Source organism: Anabrus simplex, chromosome 2 (genome assembly GCF_040414725.1).
Source record: "Anabrus simplex isolate iqAnaSimp1 chromosome 2, ASM4041472v1, whole genome shotgun sequence".
In the NCBI taxonomy this organism is placed as follows: Eukaryota; Metazoa; Arthropoda; class Insecta; order Orthoptera; family Tettigoniidae; genus Anabrus; species Anabrus simplex.
In genome coordinates, this window is record NC_090266.1 from 978,684,211 (window position 1) to 978,709,763 (window position 25,553).

Sequence of the window (25,553 nt, forward strand, 5' to 3'; positions counted from 1 at the left end):
TTTTTGCATGTGTTGGTGTGGTATAAATACAGTGAAACCTCAATATCTCGAATCACCTCGGGAGATAAATTTTATTTTGAGTTATCAAAATTTCGAGATATAGAGAATACTCTATTTTATGCCATCACTTTAATTATAACACTTATTATAGTAAATTTTTAGAAGATAGGATACAGTACATACAGTAGTGAGACAAGAAATATAGCTCCGTTAACACCTTTGGAAAAAAAATCCATTAGTCTCTTCTGTTTGCTGCGGTTAACCTATCCTCCCTTCATGTTGAAACTTCTCTTCAATACCACGCACCCGAGTTTCGTAAATGTAGCTTGTCATCCACGACTTCTGGGCTTGTTTTCATGCGTGACCGGTAAGTAACTGACACCCGAGAAACGAGGCTTTGCCGATTTTCCGATCACTAGAAGTTTGAGTTTTTCAGTTCCCGTCATTTTAGTTCCCAGCTTCACTGTAACCCTTTCTTTACTTGTTAACTGTTCCTCACAAACCACAAATGCCGCATTGCACAGTTAATGTTACACATAATTCGAGTTACAGAGAATTTTTTGCTTCAAGGGAGGAAATGTTTGCTTTGAGAAATCGAGAAATTTGTGTAAATGAATTTCTAGTAATAGAGAAATAAATACACGTGAAGAATAGGACAAATGACCGGAAATTTGAAGTTGCTTCGAGATACTGAAAATTTGAGTAATGAAGGTTCGAGATATCGAGGTTCGGCTGTATTATTCTTCGTATGTATGTGTCATAAATGAGAGTCATTAGGTCCATTTTCTTGTAACCATTTTATGTTGTTTTTTTAGTTTAAGATTTTAAATTTAAAGGTCAGTTCACATTGTAATTGTAGATATGTGTGCCTTTTATCCTGTCCTTTTTTTCACTTAGACCATGGCACAATATACGTGATGAAATCCAAGAATTAAAAAATCTTCCTATTTTTGATTTCTAAAAGTGGGCAGCTATGTTTCAGCAAGTGATAGGCGTATGATTTACAAAGAATTAAGTAACTACACAGAGAGATGTAAGTGCACCTATGAATTTAAGAATGCTTTACCATTGGTCTGACACGGCAAAAGCCCAAAAGCTTATTATCATGTCTATAGATGAAATTGTTAACGAAATCAAGGCAGATGAGACAAAACTATGACATTAAACAGGAGTGATATTTTTGATTTTCAGTTCATTCTTAAAATTGCTTCCTATTGAAGCAGTCATATAGCAAGATAAGGAAAGAAAATCATTTGTCCATATTTTAAATCAAATTGAAAATAGTTCACCAAACTCTGCAATAAGAGTGATTTTGTGTGTGCATCGTATAACAGTTTCACACATTTTACTAAAATTTTGATGTTGCTCACATCTAGAATGGCTAATTTTTTGTTTTGGTTATGCAGTGTTCACTAACACTCAGATTTTGTCCTGTTATTAATCCATTACAATAAATCCATTAATATTACAAGCTTTACTGGCAGGAAGTCATAGGTACTTTTTATGTCACACATAACTGATGAATGAATGCAGTTAGTTGGAAATAGAGGCACAGTGCGGCACCAGGAGTACTATTTTCAAATCCATGCACGGCGCCTTTAACACACAACAGTTTGGCAAGTAATGAAATGTCGTATGGCTTTTATTGCCGGGATATCCCAGGATGGGTTCGGCTCGCCAGGTGCAGGTCTTTCTATTTGATGCCCGTAGGTGACCTGCGTGTCGTGATGAGGATGAAATGATGATGATGACAACACATACACCCAGCCCCCGTGCCATTGGAATGAACCAATTAAGGTTAAAATCCCCGACCCGGCCGGGAATCGAACTTGGGACCCTCTGAACCAAAGTCCAGTACGCTGACCGTTCAGCCAACGAGTCGGACTGTCAAGTAATAATAATAGCCTTGCCAGACTGTTATTTAAGGAAACCATGTAATTCATCTGCTCCATCCTATTTTACTTGATAGTAAGGTAAGGGTTATTCTGCCCGAAGGCAGGTCCGAACCTCCACAGAGGTGATCCTGAGCCGGAGTTTACGTGCGGTAGGGTGGCCAGTTTCTTTCTGCTCCTCCATTCCCTTACCCCCCACCAACAGCGCGTGGCAACCCATCCAACTCCTGACCACGCCCAACGTTGCTTAACTTCGGAGATCTCACGGGATCCGGTGTTTCAACACGGCTACGGCCGTTTTACTTGATAGAAATAAACAATATAACTTTCACTGTTCACTCCTGCCACATTAGTATCTAAATAAACAATATAAATGATGCTCCTATTTCTTTTGTTCTTTATGTCACCTTCCCATTTACTTATGTGATTGGTGCAGTACATTGGCTCAATATGGATTTTGACCAGGTGTTCAAGAACTGGGGGTCTTTTCCACTGCCACATTTTAGCTAATGAAAAGTTAAGGAACTTCTTTCTTCAGCTGTTAGGAAATGTTGCTCTATTCTAATAATGATTTACTGTTCAAATTTGTTTTCAGTTTGAGTTGGTTTATTACCCAAACATTTGGATAGATCACAAGGAACAGTATCGTTGGCTTCAACTGGATTATCAAATTGGAGTGTTCATTTCTCGCTCTTCTGCTAGTTTTATTACAATTCAGAAGATATGGTTGTTGGCGCTTCTTCAGGTATGTTTTCTTGTATTATGTAAAACTTTTGTTTGTATAAAATGTTGAGCCTAAAACATTTTTACCTGCTTTTGGAGTTAATTCCCCTTACTTAAACTGCAGAATAGGTTTCTGATTGATTATACTAGGGAACAAAAATGGTTTTCTTTTTTTGGTGATGCCTGGAATTTTTCACCTGATTCTGGGTATTTTGGCACTGCTGATTCTGAAAATGGCATCCGTGTGCTCAGGCGGCTAGGGCTAAACAATCCACCGCAGGTCTCTAACCCGTTAGAGGAGAGATTCTCACTTGGACTGTGTGTAAGTAGGGCAGCATCCTGCTTCATGAATTTACCGTGCTCAGAACATTTTAAGCAAGCCTCGGACCTATGGGAGTAACGGAGTCCCACTCCCATTTCACAGGCGAGGGACTTCTTGGAAACAACTTGGTGAAACAAATGGAATTCGATGGGGAGCTATCAATATTAATGGGGCTTATGGAACAAAGAAAGTAGAACTGGCTGAGTCAGCAAAGAGGATGCATCTTGATGTGCTAGGAGTAAGTGATATTCCAGTAAGGGGAGATAACGAGGAAGAGATAGGAGATTACAAAGCGTTCTTGACAGGTGTTAAACAGGAAAGGGCAGAGTCTGGGGTAGGGCTGTTCATCAGGAATACTATTGCACACAACATTGTTTCTGTTAGGCACGTAAATGAGCAAATGATGTGGGTAGATTTGGCAGTTGGAGGAATTAGGACGAGAATTTTCTCAGTGTATTCACTATGTGAGGTTGCAGATGAGGATGAAGTTGACAAGTTTTATGAAGCATTGAGTGACATCGTAGTCAGGGTCAACAGCAAGGATAGGATAGTGCTAATGGGTGATTTCAATGCAAGAGTTGGAAATAGAACTGAAGGATATGAAAGGGTAATTGTAAATGTGAGGAAGATATGGAAGCTAATATGAATGGGAAGCGTTTGCTGGACTTCTGAGCTAGTATGGGTTTAGCAGTTAAGAATACATTCTTCAACCATAAGGCTATTCACCACTACACATGGGAGGGCAGGGGTACCAGATCCACAATAGACTATATCTTAACCGACTTAGAATTCAGGAAATCTATTAGGAATGTACGGGTTCCCTCTGTAACCTGTGAGTAAACAGAATGTCATTGATTTTCCTCTCCTTCAATACCCTTATGCCAGATAATAATCAGTAATAATACACAGAATGCAGAACTATTATATAAGCTCAGTTTTACTCTAATAGAACACAGTTTGTTAAGAGTGCGTGGATTCTTATGTGATTATATATTCCATTCCTTTACTTGTAGACAACTGAAAATGAGAAATGTTTGACGAATTGTGGTTCTGATAGGGTTATACCTATGTTTCATTTTACATATTTTTAGTAATATTATATATTTTTCATACTGTGTGAAGAATGTAACATTTTTGTACATATTTATGGAATTATTCAAAGTTTGGAAAACATTGTGCCAGCTTGTTTAGTTTTCAGACTATAGTAAAATAATAAATTAATTTCCTCTCATATAGAATATATTTCAATTGCTAAAAAAGTTGCCTGAAGAGAATAGTTCCTTAAAAATTGGGATTTCAAACCCTTTGTCTGTGAAATACAGTAGGTCCGATTGTTTCAAATCCATACAACAGCACTAATCTTTTCTCAGGCTAGGTTCAGTTTCAGTTCATTTTTAATCACTACTGATCTGCATTTAGGGAAGTTGATCAGATGGCAGATTCCCTGTCTGTTGTTTCCCTAGCCTTTTCTTAAATGATTTTAAAGAAATTGGAAATTTATTGAACATCTCCCTTGGTAAGTTATTCCAGTCCCTAACACCCCTTCCTAATATTTGCCCCAATTTGTCCTCTTGAATTCCAATTTTATCTTCATATTCTGATTTTTCCTACTTTTAAAAACACCACTCAAACTTATTCATCTACTAATGTTGTTCCATGCCATCCCTCCACTAGGGGCCGATGACCTTCGATGTTAGGCTCCTTAAAACAACAAACATCATCATCATCATCATCATCATCATCATCATCATCATCATCATCTTCTTCATCATCATCATCATCATCATCATCATTCCTCCACTGACAGCTCGGAACATACTACTTAACAACAGTTATAATAAGAAATTATTTATTGTCCACCTATTCAATAATCTCTTTGTGGGACATGTTTCGCTCACTTCATGAGCATCCTCAGCCTTAACTTAATCTTAAAATGATGTCCCTGAAAAATAGTGAACATATTAAGAAATCAATTCTCAGTATTAAAATTACATCATCGTCTCTAAAACTAATTTACATTACATCTAAAGGACAGCACTAAACACTTCTTAAAAATGTGATAACTTGGGTGATTAAAATTATCACATTGTCAGTCCATAGCCTTCTGTCTGTAACTCATAATAGATGTTCAAGTTATAGAGAGTAGTAAGCTTTTTATAATCTCAAACAGCTCCAAGGTAAACTCCAATCTTACAGAAACGAAACTGAATACAAAACTTATATGACGTAGTGTATCTGAGATATGTGTATTAAAATAGAGTGTAATTATGATGAATTGTGTATACACTAGAATTCATACTGCCTTAAGAGACAACAGGCAGAACGTGGAATATGTGCGGAAGCTAAAAGTAGGACCCGGTTGAAGTTGCTGTCAAATTTATTTTCGCGATGTAAAGCTACTGGCAAAAAAAAAAAAAAAAAAAGGTGCAGTTTACAATGTATAAAGCTTTGTGTTTGACCTTCGCCTAAATTAAACGGATTGTGGATCTGTAATGAAAAAAGAAAACTTAATGTTGTGGATACGTTTGAGTTCTCCTAACTGACCAAATTTTAATAGGTACTTACTTGTTATTCAAGATGTTAGGTACGTCCTACCGGTCCGGAGTTGTTAACGTGTTTGCCAGTGTGGCTTCTAGTATTGTATCTGTGTGGCAGAGGTGGTGGGGAATCTGGAGGGGGAGAGGAGCTAGGTGGACTTGTTTGTGTCATTGCCAGAATAGGAGGGGCATTCTTACGAATGACAGGAGTATGCTTTACTTTACAAAAGAAAATATTTATAAAATCCTCCTATCAATACAAGTCAAGTCATCTGTTAGATGAAGCAAAGTCTATACATGTTTTAGCCTAATCTCAAGGCCATCTTCAGTAGTAAAACAATGATTACATAATGTATGTATGTTGGGTATTCAGCCCAAAGGCTGGTTTGATCCTCTGCAGCTCCGCCAAGAGCTGTCATAAATAGCCTAGGCGTCACTGAAGAGGGGTACTAGGGAAATGAGGAGTGAGGTAGTTTCCCGTTGCTTTCCTCACTGAGCCAGCCGTTGCTATTACATATCAGTCTGCCAAGCCCACTGAAATGCATGCACCAACCAATCCTATGAGCGATATTTTCACACCATTCATAACAGGGACTGGCTGCACAAGGAATGGTATTACTAGCATCACTCATACCTCAGTCACTTTCACATTGTCAAAGCCAAGGATGAGACTGAGACAGGTCAATGAAAGTAACAAATTTGATATAGCCCATACCAGAAGACATAGTGCACTATAAACACTACATCTCGCCAGCAAAGGCATGATTACATAATATACAAACAAATTAAAAATCGTAACGATGTGAAGTGACAGTGATCATGATTAGTGAGTTAAAAACACATTGAGGTACAAAGTCCTCTCGTCTAATAGATCTTGCTGACTGTTAAATAAAAACACTATGCTGAGGAGTGTAGTCAATACTACGAATAAAACGTGTATAACATCTGTAATGAGAAAAAAAGGAATATATGAGTGGATGAAGAACAAGTTAAAATGATGTACAAAAAGAAAACTCATATGACTTACTTGTAACTAAAAGTTGTCGTCTCGAATGGAGATGACCTTGTCAGTCTCAAGGCGGATGTACCCATAAGGCCCGTTATTAACTTCAGAAGTAGTCCGACGTACAAAATATCCCAATTTATTCACAATTTTCTTAAAACACATTATTCCTTTCAAGCTAACACGTCAGTTAAAAATTCCCTGGAATTCTGCAATAGAATAAGAAATCTCACATTACCGAAACATTACACCCTTCACTCCTTTGACATAGTAAATATGTACGCGAATGTACCTGTCAACAAAACCATCGAAATAGTAAAAAACAATCTTTCCAAATTCAGTAAATTGACCATAGGGGAGATAGAAGAGTTTATTCAGATTCTAAAGTTTACATTAAATAATGGCTTCTTTACTTTTAATAACATCATATACCAACAGAAGGGGCTTCCTATGGGGTCACCGGCCTCGGGAATCCTCGCTGATATTTACGTAGATTTCCTCGAATACACTCACATTATAGGTAAAATTAATGGGATCAAACATTGGACTCGGTATGTGGATGATACTTTTATTATCCTGGATTCTCACATTACTGACAGCAACACCGTTCTTGAATTACTTAATAACCTGGATCCACACATAAAGTTTACGATAGAATCCGAGAACAACAATTCCCTTAATTATCTCGATTTAACTATTACTCGCAATCAGAATAAAGCCATTTCTTTTAATATTTACAGGAAGCCGACTCACACAATAAAAACAATCCACCAAACTTCTCTACACCCAGGGACACAGAAGAAGACAGCTTACAATAGTATGATTTTCAGAGCTCTTAATGTTCCTTTATCCCGTAAGAATTTTAGAAAGGAAATCAACACCATTTATGCAATAGCCGAAGGTAATGTTTTCAGTAAAGCTTTCGTGAATAAAATTCTCAATAAATTTAGAAATAAATCCAAGACCACCTTAGAAAAACAATCTTCCCACAAAGAGAAGTTCACCACATTTACCTTTAATAATAATAATATATATCCTGTTTCAAACATCTTTAAAAAGCACAAGTTAAAAGTAGCTTTCAAGACCGTTCACACCAATACAAAAATGTTTTTTAATTCTCATACTGTCAACAGCAAAAAATTTTCTAACTCTGGAATATACAAATTAAAATGCCAATCATGTCTTTCAACGTATATTGGGCAAACAGGCCGCAGTTTCAATGTAATATATTCCGAACATCTTAATGCCCTAAAGTATAATCGCTACTCAGCCATGAGCGAACATTGTAGAGAGAAAAATCATAAATACACAACAATTGATCAAGACTTAAAGATCCTGCATTATGAACAGAAAGGTCCCTTACTTAATATATTAGAGAATATATATATAGATATCGACCAATATAACAATCCCGTCTATAACTTAAATGAAATCAACGAAAAGAAAAATATTTTATTGGAAACCTTTGTCCCGCTCATCTGCGAACAGTTCATTAATAAAAAAGAGTTTCACTACCGACATTCTAGAACAAGACCCGCCCTTCCATCAACACCCTCCTTCTGCGAATCACAACGTCCTTCCCTCCCTGCCCCTCCCCCTCCATTACCCCCCCCCAACCACATCGACACAGATACACAGTAAGCCACACACAGGCTTAGTTGTCAATGTGACTTGAGACCGACAAGGTCATCTCCATTCGAGACGACAACTTTTAGTTACAAGTAAGTCATATGAGTTTTCTTTTTGTACATCATTTTAACTTGTTCTTCATCCACTCATATATTCCTTTTTTTTTCTCATTACAGATGTTATACACGTTTTATACGTAGTATTGACGGTCTCACTACACTCCTCAGCATAGTGTTTTTATTTAACAGTCAGCAAGATCTATTAGACGAGAGGACTTTGTACCTCAATGTGTTTTTAACTCACTAATCATGATCACTGTCACTTCACATCGTTACGATTTTTAATTTGTTTGTATATTATGTAATCATTGTTTTACTACTTTTTTTTTTTTTTTTTGCTAGTTGCTTTACGTCGCACCGACACAGACATGTCTTATGGCGACGATGTTTTACTACTGAAGATGGCCTTGAGATTAGGCTGAAACATGTATAGACTTTGCTTCATCTACAGATGACTTGACTTGTATTGATAGGAGGATTTTATAAATATTTTCTTTTGTAAACTGACAACCGTCAATACGGAATGAGATTCATAACTTGCAAAGAGTATGCTTAACGTTTTGAGGAGGGGCGGTAGTTTGTACCTAACAACTTAAACATCTGTTGGATTCCTTTCTGACCTGATTTAACTGCATTTAATAATTCGGGTGTTAATTCATGTAATGGACTTCTGACTTCCATAACGTCATTGAGGTTTTGATTTTTATTATAATTCTGGTCTAAAATATGTACGGGCTTTCTAGATCGTTCAAAAGCTTACCTTTCCCCATACTCCTAATTATCATCAAATCTTTTTCTATGGAAGTAAAATGGTGTCCTGTCTCCCTCATGTGTATACTCATTGCTGAGTGTTTATTATGCTTTTCTATGTTAAAGTGCTCCATATACCTCATAAAAAGGCTTCTCCCAGTTTGACCAATGTATGAACATCTGCATTCTGAGCATGTTAATCAATAAACTCCTGACCCAGAGTAACAATGTTTTCCCAGATTAACTTTACCATGATTAAAAAATATACTTTGGTTCATATTAGTTGTTCTATAGGCTATGTTCACATCATGTTTCTTTGAAAATATTCGTAATTTGGTGAATCATTGAATTATTATACGTAAATGTGGCATATTTGGTTTTTGTGGTTCTGCCTGGTGTCAGATTTGTAGACAACCTATTTCTGATTTTGTTAATTAGTCAGTTGACCATCTCAACTTTAAATCCATTCAATTTGTCTAGACCCTTATGTAGTTTAATTCTATCTTCAACTTACTAGGGGAGAGCGGAATTCTCAAAGCTGTATGAATCAAACTATGGAAAGGAAAGATGCCTGTTTTTGTGAAGTGGGGTGCAGTGACGAATTGTTTATAGTTAATGGAGTCTGTATAGGTTTCCTGTATATTTGAAATTCAAAAGTGTTATTTAATCCCATAACCGTTATGTCTAAAATATTTAAGGATTTATTAGATTCGTCTTCTTTAGTAAATTTCAAATTTAGGTCAATCCTATTAAAATTTTGTAATATCTCATTACTAATAGTGATGTTTTTATCAATAACAACAAATGTGTCATCTACATATTTTAACTATGCAATAAGTTCTTGTGTAGATTTGGTGCGCAAAAAAATAGATCTGTTTGGAAAAATTACGCTTCATTTATACTTTCAGGGAAGTGGTTCTGACATTGTTTTGGATTATAATTACGTGTTAGTATTGTTTGTTGAATCTATGGATTTTTAATCAATATTGGGATCATATTTTGTTATAAATGTTTGTGCCCTATGTGGAACCATCTTATTTTGACTATAATTGTCCACTGATATTACTAAGAAGAAGGGTACTTGATTTATTCATTTACAATCTTGCCCTAAGTGCCCAAAATCGTATTTCAATTTACCATCGCTCTCATGGAAATCACGATGAAGACGGAATTTCTATACTCTCTCCATGTTCTTGCCTAGGTCACAGAGTATACATTGTTTGTTTACTACATTTGACATTAACTAAGACAGCCATCTTTAAAAAGGCCAACCTTCACGCTTCGCATGGTGTTGCATAGGATATAATCTGCATTTCACTCAAAGCTGGCGCAAGGTATATAACGTGACCCAGTTTTATGGAGATAATGATTAAGAAATATATTTATTACTTTAACTTACATATTTTTACAGTTTTTGCTTGTGGAATACATCCTTTATATGAAAGGACTAGAAGTGTATATAGTTTTTATATTTTTTGTTTTTTTTGTGGTGCAGATTTTTGATAGTTGAAACATTTAGTGAGATTAACTTTCTTACATGTCTTTTGTTATGTTAGGTAGAAACAGGAAACTACCGCATTTATTTATTTTTCCTTGGTAGTGCATGAAATGATTCTCGCTGTAAAAGGTTCCGGAGGTAAAGCATCCTCTTGTCGGATCTCTGTAAGAGGACTACAATGAGAGAAACTCTTGACCAGGAAGTAAAGCAACATGTTGTTCTGAAGAGGAAAAGTAAGGTAGGAAACAGACTCAGGATAGGAATGTGGAATGTACAAACACTATTGCAAAGTAGAAAACTTGAAAATCCCAAGCAAGAAATGATTAAGATCCGTCTGGATATCCTTGGTATGTCTGAGGTGCGTTGGGGTGGAATTGGTGAAGTTACAAGTAGTGATTACCATTTTTACTACTCAGGTGAAGAGGAAAATGTAAGCAATGTAGTAGGATTTCTACTGAAAAACGACCTCAGAGGGAAAGTTATTAAGGTAGATGCAATTGATGGCAGGATAATAATGATGAGATTAAAGGGACAAGGAAAAGATTTGGTGCTAAAACAGGTGTATATGCCAACCAGTCAACACCCCGAAGATGAGGTGGAAAAATATTATGAAATGATAGAAGACACAATTGAGAAGGAGCAAAAGGGTCCTTGTGTTATTATTATGGGGGATTGAAATGTTGTAGTTGGAGAAGGTGAGGAAGAGGGAATTGTTGGAAAATATGGACTTGGAGAAAGGAACAATAGAGGACAGACCCTAATTGACTTCTGTAAAGAGAACCAGTTAGCGATAGGAAATACATTATTTGAACACCACAAAAGATGCTGATATATTTGGACATCTCCACTGAACGATCAAAGATAACAGATCGACTATATCATTATACTGTACTGTACCCAGGGGTAGTAACCCTCTAGGACGATGCCTCTATTTCCCGATTAAAGATCCAACTAACTCAGGGTTGGGCAGAGAAGTGGGTTGATTGTCGAGGGTAAGTCTAAATGTCGAAGTTTATCGCTTAACTCTAAGTATATGACAGGAATAATGGAGCTTTATCTCGAATGATAAACGTTGATATGGAGTAAGATGAGTTTATTCCATAAAATAACCCCGGATAATATTATAACAAATAAAAATCCAAATAATAAATCGAGTATGATATTAGCATTGAAATAAAATTGAAATGAATATGGTCCACAATTGTTAAGTACGCAGAACAAATAAATGATAAAATGAAAGTTCAAAATCACAACATTAAAATATTTGTGAGCTTCAAAATAACTTCACATTATTGTTCATGTTCATGTTCATGTTCATATTCGTATGGAGTAGCAGGATTTTAAGTATCACCATAATATGGATTGAAATTCAGGGAAGTTGCCACAACAGTTATCTTTAAACGAGAATTAAGACGCAATGGGACATGATATGAACTATGAAAAATACTAGTGGCATTTCCCTACGCTATATTCACAATAATCACAACATAATTAAAATATCTCAAATATTTACGTTGGGTTAGGTAGGGGAAATCTTATATACTACACTGACTTGACGTGAAACGCGGTTCACCAAAGGATCTAGTAAGAACTAGATTGATCACAAACATTCACTCAGCACTCGGGCTATTCCCCAATGTAACAATAAAACAACATGAAATTACACAAAACACCATCCTGTAAGAGAAAACAAATAATATACTTTAATAAACACGTGGAAAGCAATGGGCAACATTGCGTTCCTCTGCTGCATTTGCCCACTGGATAGTGCCATTCATCTGTCACATATTTCCTGCTTTGCAGTGGGCTAAAAAGAAATGTTACAACTCAATACTGCTCTGAGGTCTTGGTCACTGTTTCGACAAGATTGTATTATGGAAACAACATCTCCCTTTGCACTGTCTGTATAACCACGGCTGATAAGCTAACTTGTAAGGCGAGCTCGTATCTCTACAACGACTCGGAGATTCACATACACAATCGTACTTGTTGCCAGCATGCTACTGAATTCAACACACACACATCATATTCACTGGCCTGACATTAATTTCACCTCAATTCTGATTCTCAATAATCTCTCAGAATAGAATCGTAGGCCTATTCTCGCTGCACACAATTCTTATAAGATCATCAGACATGCCATTTGCCTGCATAATCAACTTCATTTTTTTTTTTTTTTGCTAGGGTCTTTACGTCGCACCGACACAGATAGGTCTTATGGCGACGATGGGATAAGAAAGGCCTAGGAGTTGGAAGGAAGCGGCTGTGGCCTTAATTAAGGTACAGCCCCAGCATTTGCCTGGTGTGAAAATGGGAAACCACAGAAAACCATTTTCAGGGCTGCTGATAGTGGGATTCGAACCTACTATCTCCCGGATGCAAGCTCACAATGGAAATTCTAAGTTCCCATGGAGGAAATGAGATATTTTTCCACCAATAGAGCATATCAAAAATTAGATCAACAATTAGAAGTATGGCTTTTCAGGCGTTTGCTCTATTAACCAGCGTTTCATCTTAGGTCTGACACTAGACTCTTCAGAGTGGGATGTGTCAGACCCTACCCACTGACGCTGGGTGTATGCAGGTGAACTTATCAGAAGCCTATTCATGAGGCACAGTCTGATAACTGCATACAGGAGATAAAACTTCGTTGCCTCATAAATAGGCTTCTGATAAGTTCACGTGCGTACACCCAGCGTCAGTGGGTAGGGTCTAACACATCCCACTCTGAAGAGTCTAGTGTCAGACCTAAGATGAAACGCTGGTTAATAGAGCAAACGCCTGAAAAGCCATACTTCTAATTGTTGATCTAATGCAAGCTCACAGACGCGCGCCTCTACGCGCACGGCCAACTCGCCCGGTACTTCATATTTCAGCATGCATTAAATTCTCTTGTATATCTTATAATCTCATCAGCCTTTCTCATTATAAATCAGGGTTCGATTCCCTCTCAAATCATTGTACAAAACAGTTTCCAACCCACATTAGAAGAATCTTTCCTAGTCAACGTTGCATATACAGCTTCACACGTGTCACAGCTCCTGAAATTCATGCGTCATGCATCCTATCTGTTACTAATCTTTCTAAATGGAAAAATTAAATTTAGTCTCAATGCCGCAAGTGTGTAACTCGGAAAGTGGATGATTTTGGCAATCTAATCCTTCTATCTCTATCATATGAAAACATAGGAATAACCTTAAGCTAGGTAACATGCATACTTGACACCAATAAAGCAAAATAAATCCTAACATCTGCCTCAATATCCCATCTAACTAATCATAAAGTAAAAGAAATATAGAGAAATCATACGATCCTCTCCTATCCATATTTACAGCATCACAAACGTAAAACAAACATATGCCGTCCGGCCAAAAATTACATTAAAGAAAATCCCTACACTAAGCCTCACTAGTGTTAATCGTAATTCATATAACATGCCATTTAATTAAAACATGCACCTTATCTTGGCAACTCCCTGGACATCGGTAGCAGTTCACATCCGTGTTACGGTGGTGTTCTACTCCATCTTCAACATGTTTTCAACACATGGAAACAATCTTCTTTCTTCTAAAGGCGGTGCCATCTTCTTGATGTAAGTTCCTGTACACTGCAACACACAAGACTTCTAATAAATACCTCTTCACCGCTCTCCATGTACGTGCCGAATAACCCCCTTTGTCAGCTTTAATCTATGCCAACGTTAATATAACAGCACAAATACATGTAATATTCACTATACACAATGTTTAGGGTTTAAATACAGTCATTTAGAACAGCTCACGGTTCGATACGAAAGTTCTTCGTGATACACGACCGACCCGAAAATACAATGCGGATGAGCGTCTCTCACTCAATCATCAGTCTGCGGCTGACATTACCGTCTATTTCTGTAGAATAAGAATTTGCAACATAGTGCAATTGGCAATTTATCACTGCACCCAGTTTACTTAGCACTCTTCACAAATAAATGGACTGTTTTTGGTCGATAAGACCTTACAATGTTAGATTTCTGCCTACGTGGCAGCATTCGCGCACAGATAAAAGAGCAGTGTGGAACGATGTTCACTTCACGGCAACTCACACAATAAGAAGGATGCTCCCGGTGAGTGGGATGCTTAAGTAACATAGCCAATGCTGTGGTAGCTAGGGGATTCCCCATTACATTCAAATATCCAACCAATCAGCGTGCTTGTTACCCACAATGACTTTGATATTTATTAAAATTAACATCAAACACACTCCTGATGACTTAATAACGACTCAGATAATTGCTATAATGTATTCCTTATTATTTCTCACTCTCAGACCTGTGGAAACCCATCAACTAACAGAACTGACTTCTCTACATCACACAGATATCCATGTTGGTCAACCTGGGATTTTAATTCTGCGCGGTCCAGAATTCATATTGGCCACACCCTCGCTTCCTAATTGGCTGAACACTCCTCATGGCTAACAAATTCTACACGTGCTGAGATGTGCTAACTCCTAGTAAAGCTGAACATTTCCCACGGTTCCAAGCAAGCTTTGTGCAACATACAGTGACTTTACGTCTCCATGGACTTCCAGTCTCAACTGTTCTGTTCTGTAATCTGCTACTTTTCCAATGCCTGACTGAAATCCACCACGATATAATTATTTGATATGGTAAATATATATCTGATTGTCTCTTATGGGCCGCTAGGGTACGGCTCAATACAAAAGAGATACAGAAATGGGATGAAAAATGAAAAGTCTTATCTGGGAGCAGATATAAACTTAGATCACAACCTAGTGGTAGCTGAGGTGGAAGTAAAACTAAACAAAACCACTAAAGCTGTAGTTAGAGAGAGGCTAAATCTAGAAAAGCTTAAGGAAAAAGGAAACCATGATGAGATGGAGAGGATTTTTACCGAAATGATGGAAACCACTGTAGATACAGGAAACATAAATAAAGACTGGATAGCAATTGGAGATGGAATGAAAGAGGCTGCAAAACAAGCACTTGGCATAAGAGAAGGATGAAGAAACAGAAAAGAGTGGGTAACAAAGGAGATGTTGGAGTAAATGGATGAAAGAAGAAAGTGGAAAGCAATTAAAACACAAGAAGGCAAAAAGCAGTGCAGAAAGCTAAATAATGAGTTAAGGTGAGAAATTGACAGAACTAGAGAAAAGTGGTTAAATGAGAAATGTGAGTTTGGAAAGAAGGGAAATATGAACAGATGTATCAAGAAGCAAAGAGGATGGCATTTTAAAGGAAAAGTTGTAGCACAGGAGGAACAATTGAAGGAAGTGGTGGAATAATCTCTGATTCAAATGAGAGTTTTTATTTAACACAATGGAAAGGATATGTAGAGTCTTTGTATATGACTGAAGATAGGCCACTAGACATCCAAATAGAAGAGGAAAGTAAAGTGCCTGAAGATGAAAAGGGATGCTCTGTACTTGAGGATGAATTTGCACTTGCTATTAAAGAAATGAGATGAGGAAAAGCATGTGGAATTGATGACCTACCAATAGAAATTGTAAAAGGGTTACGAAATAAGGGTACGCAAATTTTAACATCACTTTGTAACAGAATATATGAGACAGGCCAGTGGCCTGGAGATTTTCTAACCACAGTAATGATCCCTATAGCAAAGAAGAAGGATGCATGTAAGTTTGAAGATCACAGGACCATAAGTCTGATTTTCCATGCAGCAAAAGTACTATTGAGAGTCCTGAATCGAAGGTTATATAAAAAATGAGATGAATCGATTAAGGAAGAGCAGTATGGATTTAGAAAGGGAAAAGGTACAAGAGAAGTTATTGGGATACTAAGAACTATTGGAGAAAGATACATTGAAAAAGGAAGACTGGTATTTGTGACTTTTATTGACCTGGAAAAGGCTTTTGACAGAGTTCAATGGGAGAAATTGATGGGCATACTGAAGAAGAATGGAGTAGACTGGAAAGAATGCTAATTAAGAACCTTTACATAAACCAAACTGTCCAAATCAGAATAGGATATGATCTGTCAGAAGGGAGCAGAATTGGCAGAGGGATGAGGCAAGGCTGTTGTCTTTCACTAATGCTATTTAATATATACCCGGTGGAATTAATTGCAAATTGCTTTCAAGGAAAAAAAGGTGTGGCAGTTGGAGGAAAAAGAATTGAATGTATTCGATTTGCAGATGACTGGGTGGTTCTAGCAGAAACTGAGAAAATGTTGAATGCTATGTTGGAAAAATTGAACAGATCCTGTAAGAGGTTAAGCATGAAAATTAATAGGAAAAAGACCAAGACAATGATCATGGGGTCAAAGAAGGACTCAACAGCTAAAATAATACTTTCGGGGGAGTAGATAGAAAAAGTGTCTAAATTCAAATATTTGGGATGCATAATCAGAAGTGATCTTTATTGTTTGGATGAAGTGAATACTAGAACTGCAATGGCCAAGGAAGCATTTATGAAACAAAGGACACTGTTTAGTGGGTCTCTAAATAGGGACCTTAAGAAGAGGTTAGTGCTTTTTGGGGCTGAGACTTGGACGTTGAGAAAAGAGGAAGAAAGAAGACTAGAAGCATTTGAAATGTGGATCTGGTGGAAGATGGAGAAAATCAGCTGGCAGGAAAAAGTAAGGAATGAGGAATATTAAAATGAGTGGTTTAAGGAAGGAGAACGATATTGGAATGCATTCAAAGACGGAAGAAAAATTGGTTAGGCCACTGCTTGCGACGAAATTGTTTAATAACCGAAGCATTGGAAGGGAAGATACAAGGGAAACTGAAGAGGGGAAGGAAGAGGTATCAGTTAGTGGACAGTGTAAAGGTAAATAGAAGCTATTGGGAGACAAAGAGAATGGCTGAAGACAGAACAGCGTGGAGAATTCATGTGAAGACCTGATGATGATATTATCCTTTATCTTTGTGTGCTCGATTGTGTCCATGTATATGTTAACGAATCCACACAGACGCACACAAGATGCTGTCAGTTGGTACAGTTATTTTTATTTACACGTATTTACAAATTACACACACATATAACCTTAATCACAGTATCACAACAAGCACTTCACTTCGAGAATATCAACAAGCCGCCATTATTAAAACTTTTTTTTTTTTTTTGCTTTACGTCGCACCGACACAGATATGTCTTATGGCGACGATGGGATAGGAAAGGCCTAGGAAGCGGAAGGAAGCGGCCGTGGCCTTAATTAAGGTACAGCCCCAGCATTTGCCTGGTGTGAAAATGGGAAACCTCGGAAAACTATCTTCAGGGCTGCCGACAGTGGGGCTTGAACCCACGATCTTCCGATTACTGGATACTGGCCGCACTTAAGCGACTGCAGCTATCGAGCTTGGATTATTAAAAACAACTGTATAACACGGCACATAGAGGTTACAACCTTGGAACACAAATAAAACAGATGACTGCGTACAAGCCTGTCACTTCAATATGGAGACTGCGTTTACGGCATGTCAAACCAACAACTCTCTTCCAACAACTACCAATGACTAACTTCAGTACAAAATATTCTGAATTGTTCTTGTGCCTATACCATTCTGGAAGTTACAGTGTGTTTCACAATTATGGATTACAGTTTATATATACAGGTAAGAATAAATTATAATATTAATTTACAGGTATTTACATTAATGGAACTGATATTAATGTCTATGTTCAATACATGTTTCATAACCTCATACACAATACAATCATTCGACTATGTAAATAATAATAACACTAATACTTAATGACATAACCTCACACACAATGCGATCGTATTGTAATAATAATACAAATACTAACATGATGTAACACTTCACAGCCATACATACAAGTAATAATAATAATAATAATAATAATAATAATAATAATAATAATAATAATAATAATAATAATAATAATAATATTCAAGCTCGATATCTACATTAGTTACCCATGGGTGAGAGAATATTGTTTTCAATGTATACCTGTTATCGCACTTGCGTCAATGCTAGCCATGAAGCCAGATATAGGGTCTCCCATTGCCAGTCCTTCTTGTTGGAAAATTTTACCGTTAAACAAAAAAAGTTGTTATTCAATACAAATTATAATATCTTCATGAATTCATCCACCTCCAACCTGCTGAGGCCGCTATGTTTGGAAATATTATTGTAAATGGTTTTGACAGTTTCTTTTACGGGAATATTAGGGTATATAAAAGCCTCCATGGCTCAGACGGCAGCGCATCAGCCTCTCACCACTGGATACCGTGGTTCAAATCCCGGTCACTCCATGTGAGTTTTGTGCTGGACAAAGCAGAGGCAGGACAGGTTTTTCTCCGGGTACTCCAGTTTTCCCTGTCATCTTTCATTCCAGCAATACTCTCCATTCTCATTTCATAGCATCTATCAGTCATTAATAAATCACTTTGGGAGTGGCGATCCCATCATACTAACAGCTTATATATGATTCATTCATTACATCCCTGACCCGGTAAATAACTGGAAAACAGGTTGTAGGTTTTCATTAGGGTACATATTGACTACATCGAATGAGCACATTATTTGATTGGGTTTCAAACTAAAACTAATTCCTAAATTTCTAAAGTCGACACAAAGAAAGAATTTAAGTAATTCTAATCAGATTAAAACCCAAAACAAGGTGAATGAAATTTGGTTGAGAATTGAAGTAAAAGGTTTATTAAAAAAAAAGTTGAATTTACAACTTTAAAAGTCCCATTTAAAAGTGGGACAATTTCTGACCCCATTGGAATGGTATTCGTTCCAACAATATATGGACTATAAATTAATTTTTTTTTTTTTGCTACGGGCTTTATGTCGCACCGACACAGATAGGTCTTATGGCGACGATGGGATAGGAAAAGCCTAGGAGTTGGAAGGAAGTGGCCGTGGCCTTAATTAAGGTACAGCCCCAGCATTTGCCTGGTGTGAAAATGGGAAACCACGGAAAACCATTTTCAGGGCTGCCAATAGTGGGATTCGAACCTACTATCTCCCGGATGCAAGCTCACAGCCGCGCGCCTCTACGCGCACGGCCAACTCGCCCGGTATATAAATTAATAGGGATATTAGATATAAAACAGGTGACTTTAGAGTTAAAAAACCTAGGACAACTAAAAACTCCCAATCACGCTCCTTGGATCAGGATACAAATACATCTAACAAGACTCCAACGCTAACCAGCTATCCTACGATAATAAATTTGACTAATGTACAGTTTACAGATAGGGAAATGGAGCTCCATAATAAAGGCCCAAAACACAGCTGGCCTAATAAGAAGAAGGAAATAGATATTGTTAACACAGTGGCAGGGGTGGAGGCGAACATCGCTAAACTCCCATATGAAATACACAATGACATCCGATCAGAAATAAAGAAAAAATTCAATAGGCTAACAAAGGAACTTGACACTAAATTTGATTCTAATCAACAAAAATTAATACAGAACACAAAAACAAAAATAGAAAATAACAATATTTTGGTTACAAAGGCTGATAAAGGCGGTTCTGTAGTATTAATGGACAAAGATATATCCGTCAAAAAAACAAAAGAGTTCTTCAATGTTAACAATTACACAGTAGTTACAAAAGAACAATGAATAAGAGTACAATGGAATTTAAAGTCTTTAATTAAGACATCAACGTTTTTATTTAATGAACAGGACCAGCAAAACTCATCAATATGAATCCTAACATACCTTAGCGAGGGCCTTGCCCAAAGAACATAAAAAAGATATCCCAATCTGCCCTATTGTTAATTTTTGTAATAGTCCAATTTATAAGGTATCTAAATATATCCACAATTTCCTAAGGAAAACACTACGTTTTTAATAATAAAAAACAATCTTTGAAGAACTCTATCAATTTTTGCGACATCCTAAATAAGTTTGCCTGAAACCCAGTCAAGTAATGTGCTCATTCGATATAGTCAATATATACCCTAATATTCCCGTAATCGGGCGAGTTGGCCGTGCGCGTAGAGGCGCGCGGCTGTTAGCTTGCATCCGGGAGATAGTAGGTTCGAATCCCACTATCGGCAGCCCTGAAGATGGTTTTCCGTGGTTTCCCATTTTCACACCAGGCAAATGCTGGGGCTGTACCTTAATTAAGGCCATGGCCGCTTCCTTCCAACTCCTAGGCCTTTCCTGTCCCATCGTCGCCATAAGACCTATCTGTGTTGGTGCGACGTAAAGCCCCTAGCAAAAAAAAAAATCCCTTAAAAGAAATTGTTGAAATCATTTACAATAATATTTCCAAACACAGCAGACTCAGCAGGTTGGAGGTGGACGATTTATGAAGATATTAGAATTCGTATTGAATAACAACTTTATTCCGCTTAACGGTAAAATTTTCCAACAAAGAGGACTGGCAATGGGAGACCCTATATCTGGCATCATGGCGGACATATACATGGACATGATCAAGCACACAAAGATAAAGGATAATATTAGAGGCATAGATTTATGGTTCAGATATGTAGATGACACGTTCATTGTTATTGATAAAAAACATCACTAATAGTAATGAGAGATTAGAAAGTTTAAACAGGATTGACCCAACTCGAAATTTACTAAAGAAGACAAATCTAATAAGTCTTTGAATGTTTTAGACATAATGGTTACAAGATTAAATAACACTTTTGAATTTCAAATATACAGGAAACCCACACAGGCTCCAATAACCATAGACAATTCCTCATTGCACCCCACTTCATAAAAACAGGCATCTTTCCTTTCCATAGTTTGATTCATAGAACTTTGAGAATTCCGCTCTCCCCTAGTAAATTGAAGGCAGAATTAAACTACATAAAGGGTCTAGCCAAATTGAATGGATTTAAAGTTGAGATGGTCAACCGACTAATTAACAAAATCAGAAATAAGTTGTCTACAAATCTAAAACCAGGCAGAACCACAAAAACCAAATGTGCCACATTTACGTATAATAATCCGATGATTCACCAAATTACAAATATTTTCAAAAAAACATGATATGAACATAGCCTTTAGAACAACTAATACGAACCAAAGTATATTTTTTAATCATGGTAAAGTTAATCAGGGAAACCATCGTTACTCGGGATCAGGAGTTTATTGATTAACATGCTCAGAATGCAGAATTTCATATATATGGCAAACTGGGAGAAGCCTTGTTACGAGGAATATGGAGCACTTTAATGCAGAAAAGCATAAATACTCAGCAATGAGTGTACACATGAGGGAGACAGGACACCATTTTACTTCCATAGAAAAAGATTTGACGATAATTAGGAGTATGGGGAAAGGTAAGCTTTTGAACGAACTAGAAAGCCTGTACATATTTTTAGACCAGAATTATAATAAGAATCAAAACCTCAATGATGTTACGGAATTCAGAAGTCCATTACATGAATTAACACCCGAATTATTAAATGCAGTTAAATCAGGTCAGAAAGTTGTTAGGTACAAAGGCTTCCGCCTCTCCTCCAAACGTTAAGCATACTCCTGTCATTTGTAAGAATGCCCCTTCTTTACTGGCAATGACGCAAAAGGTTCCGCCTACCTCCTCTTCCCTCCAGATTCCCCACCACCTCTGCCACACAGATACAATACTAGGAGCCACACTGGCAGACACTTTAACAACTTCGGACCGGTAGGACGTACCTAACATCTGGAATAACAAGTAAGTACCTATTAAAATTTGGTCAGTTAGGAGAACTCACACGTATCCACAACATTAAGTTTTCTTTTTTCATTACAGATCCCACAATCCGTTTAACTTAGTCGAAGGTCAAACACGAAGCTTTGTACTTCGTAAACTGCATAACACAACCTATTATCTACATTGAAAATAAATTTTACAACAACTTCAACTGGGTCCTACTTTTGGCTTCCGCACATACTTCACGTTCTGCCTGTTATCTCTTAAGGCAGTATGAATTTTAGTGTACTCACAATTCATCATGATTGCACTCTATTTTAATACACATATCTCAGATACACTACGTCATATAAGTTTTGTATTCAGTTTCATTTCCATAAGATTGGAATTTACCTTGGAGCTGTTTGAGATTATAAAAAGCTTACTACTGTCTATAAGTTAAACATGTATTATTAGTTGCAGACACAAGGCTTTGGATTGACAATCTGATAATTTTAATCAGTCAAGTTATCACAATTTTTAGAAGTCTTTAGTGCTGTCTTTTAGATGTAAGGTAAATTAGTTTTAGAGACTATGATGTAATTTTAATACTGACATTTGATTTTTTAACATGTTCACCATTTTTCAAGGTCATCATTTTAAGATTAAGTTAAGGCTGAGGATGCTCATTAAGTGAGCAAAATATGTCCCATAAAGAGATATAATTGTATGAAACTGTAAACACCTAAAGATGGATAGTATTGAATGGGTGGAAAATAAATTATTTACTGTTATAATTGTTGTTAATAACAGTACAGTATTTATTCAATGCCGATTAACCATGAGGATAATGACCTGTAATATACTACTTAGTCTTGCTACTCCGAAGTCTTCCCAGCCCAAACTTAGCAACATTTTAGTCAAAAATCTCTCAGAACGAATCAAGCTGCTTTTCTTTGGATTTTTTCCAGTTCTTGAATCAAGTAATCCTGGTGAGGGTCCCATACACTGGAACCATAATCTAGTTGGGGTCTTAACAGAGACTTGTATGCCCTCTGCTTTACATCCTTACTACAACTCCTAAATACCCTCATAACCATGTGAAGAGTTCTGTAACCTTTATTTACAATCCTGTTTATGTGATTATTCCAATGAAGATCTTCTCTGACATTAGTACAGTTGAAGTCTGCTATAACGAGTACGACATATAGTGAGAATCCCATTATAATGCCAGATAGTTTCTGTCCCTTCAAAATTCCTATATTAAGCTGTGTATTATCCTTTGGTTACAGTGAGAGTCCTGTAACTGACGCATCCGTTATTACGAGCAATTAAGCATGCACAATTTTTTCTGGTACCAATATTTATGCACCCAGCCATTATATTGCATGCGATCAATCATCTTCTGTATCATTTCCCCGCTATGTCCACTAGGGAGCTCTCTCGTCGACATTCAAAGGCGATGTCGGAGTCAGTCAGTAATACCCGTCGACTGCTGTTCTGTAAAGAAAAATGGAAATGAAAGGGAAGAACATGTTTTCGTAATAAGTGCATAAATAACGTGTCTGAAAGCAGTTGTTAAATCGATAAAAATACTGAAGTAAACGGTCGCTCAATTTTAATGCTAAATACTGCAATTAAGTAAGAATGGGATACACCTCGAGGTATGACAGAGTGCATCATTGATTTCAGAAGTTAGTTTGTATTTTCTAACATCAGGTTAAATATCGGAAAGGCTATTATCATGTAAACTTATAGCAAGAAAGTTATCATTTCTCTACTGGCACTCGAAATATGTTTTCATGATACATGTAGTACAGTTAAGTTAGGTCAGGCGACGCTGTTTGAATAAGAAAACTGAAGTGTTCACAACAAAATGCGATTGATCATCTTCGGTACGGTGTCGGTTTCTCACTGTGTGCACTTGCGAGGTCTCTCATCAACATTCGAAGGCCATGTTGGAGTCAATTAGTAATATCCGTCAAGTGCCGTTCCATAAAGAAAATCAGAAATGAAAGAGGACAACATGTTTTTATAATAAATACATGAATAATGTGGTCGATAGCAATTGTTAACATATGAATAGTAACACAGTAAAGGTTTCCACCTATTCATAACCCTTGATAGCAATTGTTAACTCATTAGAAATAAAGGCTAAGTAAACGATCGCTTAATTTCAATACTCTACACTGAAATTAAGTAAGAATGCGATCCACCTCAAGATATGGCAGAGCGCATCACTGATTTCAGAGGTTAGTTTATATCTTCTCGCATCTGATTAAATTTCGGTAAGACTATTCCTATGTAAATTTATAGCGAGAAGGTTATCACTTTTCTACTGGCGCTTGATATATGTTTTCATGGTACATACGTGGTTAGGTTAGGTTAGCTGATGCTGTTTGATAAGAAATCTGAAGCGTTTGCCTCAAGTTGCGACCTTTGGTATCGTTTCCTCCCTATGTGCACTCACGAGCTCTCCCATCAGCATTCGAAAGTGATGTCAGGGTCGATTAGTAATACTCGTTGCCTGCTGTTCCATAAAAGAAATTAGAAATGAAAGAGGAGAATGGGTTTTTGTAACAAATACGTAGATAACGTGGTTGATAGCAGTTGTTAACTCATTTGAAATAAAGACTAAGTAAACTATTGCTTAATTTTAATACTCTGCACTGAAATTAAGTAAGAATGCAATACACTTCAAGACATGGCAGTGCATATCACTGATTTCAGAGGTTAGTTTATATTTTCTTGCGTCTGGTTAAATTTCGGAGCTGCTATTCCGATGTAAATTTGTAGTGAGATGTCATCTAAAACATATCAGATGTAAGGCTTTTCAGGCGCTTGCTCTATTAACCAGCGTTTCGTCTTAGGTCTGAAACTAGACTCGTCAGAGTGGGATGTGTCAGACCCTACCCACTGATGCTGGGTGTATGTAGGTGAGCTTATCAGAAGCCTATATATGAGGCACAGTCTGATAACTGCATACGGGAGATAAATCTCCACAATGGAATTATTGCCCGCCTAGCAATTCCGAATGGAAAATTCTATATTCCCATGGAGGAAATTAGATATTTTTCACCAATAGAGCTTGTCAAAAACATATCAGATATAAGGCTTTTCAGGCGCTTGCTCTATTAACCAGTGTTTCGTCTTAGGTCTGACACTAGACTCGTCAGAGTGGGATGTGTCGGACCCTACCCACTGACGCTGGGTGTATGCGTCTATCTATTCTTTATCTAAAATGTAATCGATCATCGAGCAGTATCGTTTTCTCGCTATGTACACTTGCAAGCTCTCTTGCTGACATTCGAAAGTGATGTTGGAGTCTATTGGTAATACTCGTCGACTGCCATTCTCTAACAGGAAATTCAAAATGAAAGAGGATAACACGATTTTGTAGTAAATGTGTAAATGACATGGGAGATAGCAGTTGTTAACTCGTTAGAAATAAAGCCTGAAGCAAGCGATCGCTTAATTTTAATGTTATATACTGAAAGTAAGTAAGAATGTGATTCACTTCAAGGCAGGGTACATCACTGATTTCAGAGGATAGTTTATA

General features: G+C 37.0%; 1 protein-coding gene across 10 annotated transcripts in view; it reads left to right on the top strand.

Moving 5' to 3' along the window:
* Positions 1 to 25,553, top strand: part of Cln3 (CLN3 lysosomal/endosomal transmembrane protein, battenin) — a 514,530-nt gene that overhangs the window by 266,624 nt on the left and 222,353 nt on the right. For all 10 annotated transcript variants that reach the window (XM_068226355.1, XM_067141800.2, XM_067141802.2 and 7 more), the window contains one exon: positions 2,488 to 2,637. In XM_068226355.1, the coding sequence (XP_068082456.1) occupies positions 2,488 to 2,637 (150 nt within the window). The remainder of the gene's footprint in view (positions 1 to 2,487; positions 2,638 to 25,553) is intronic.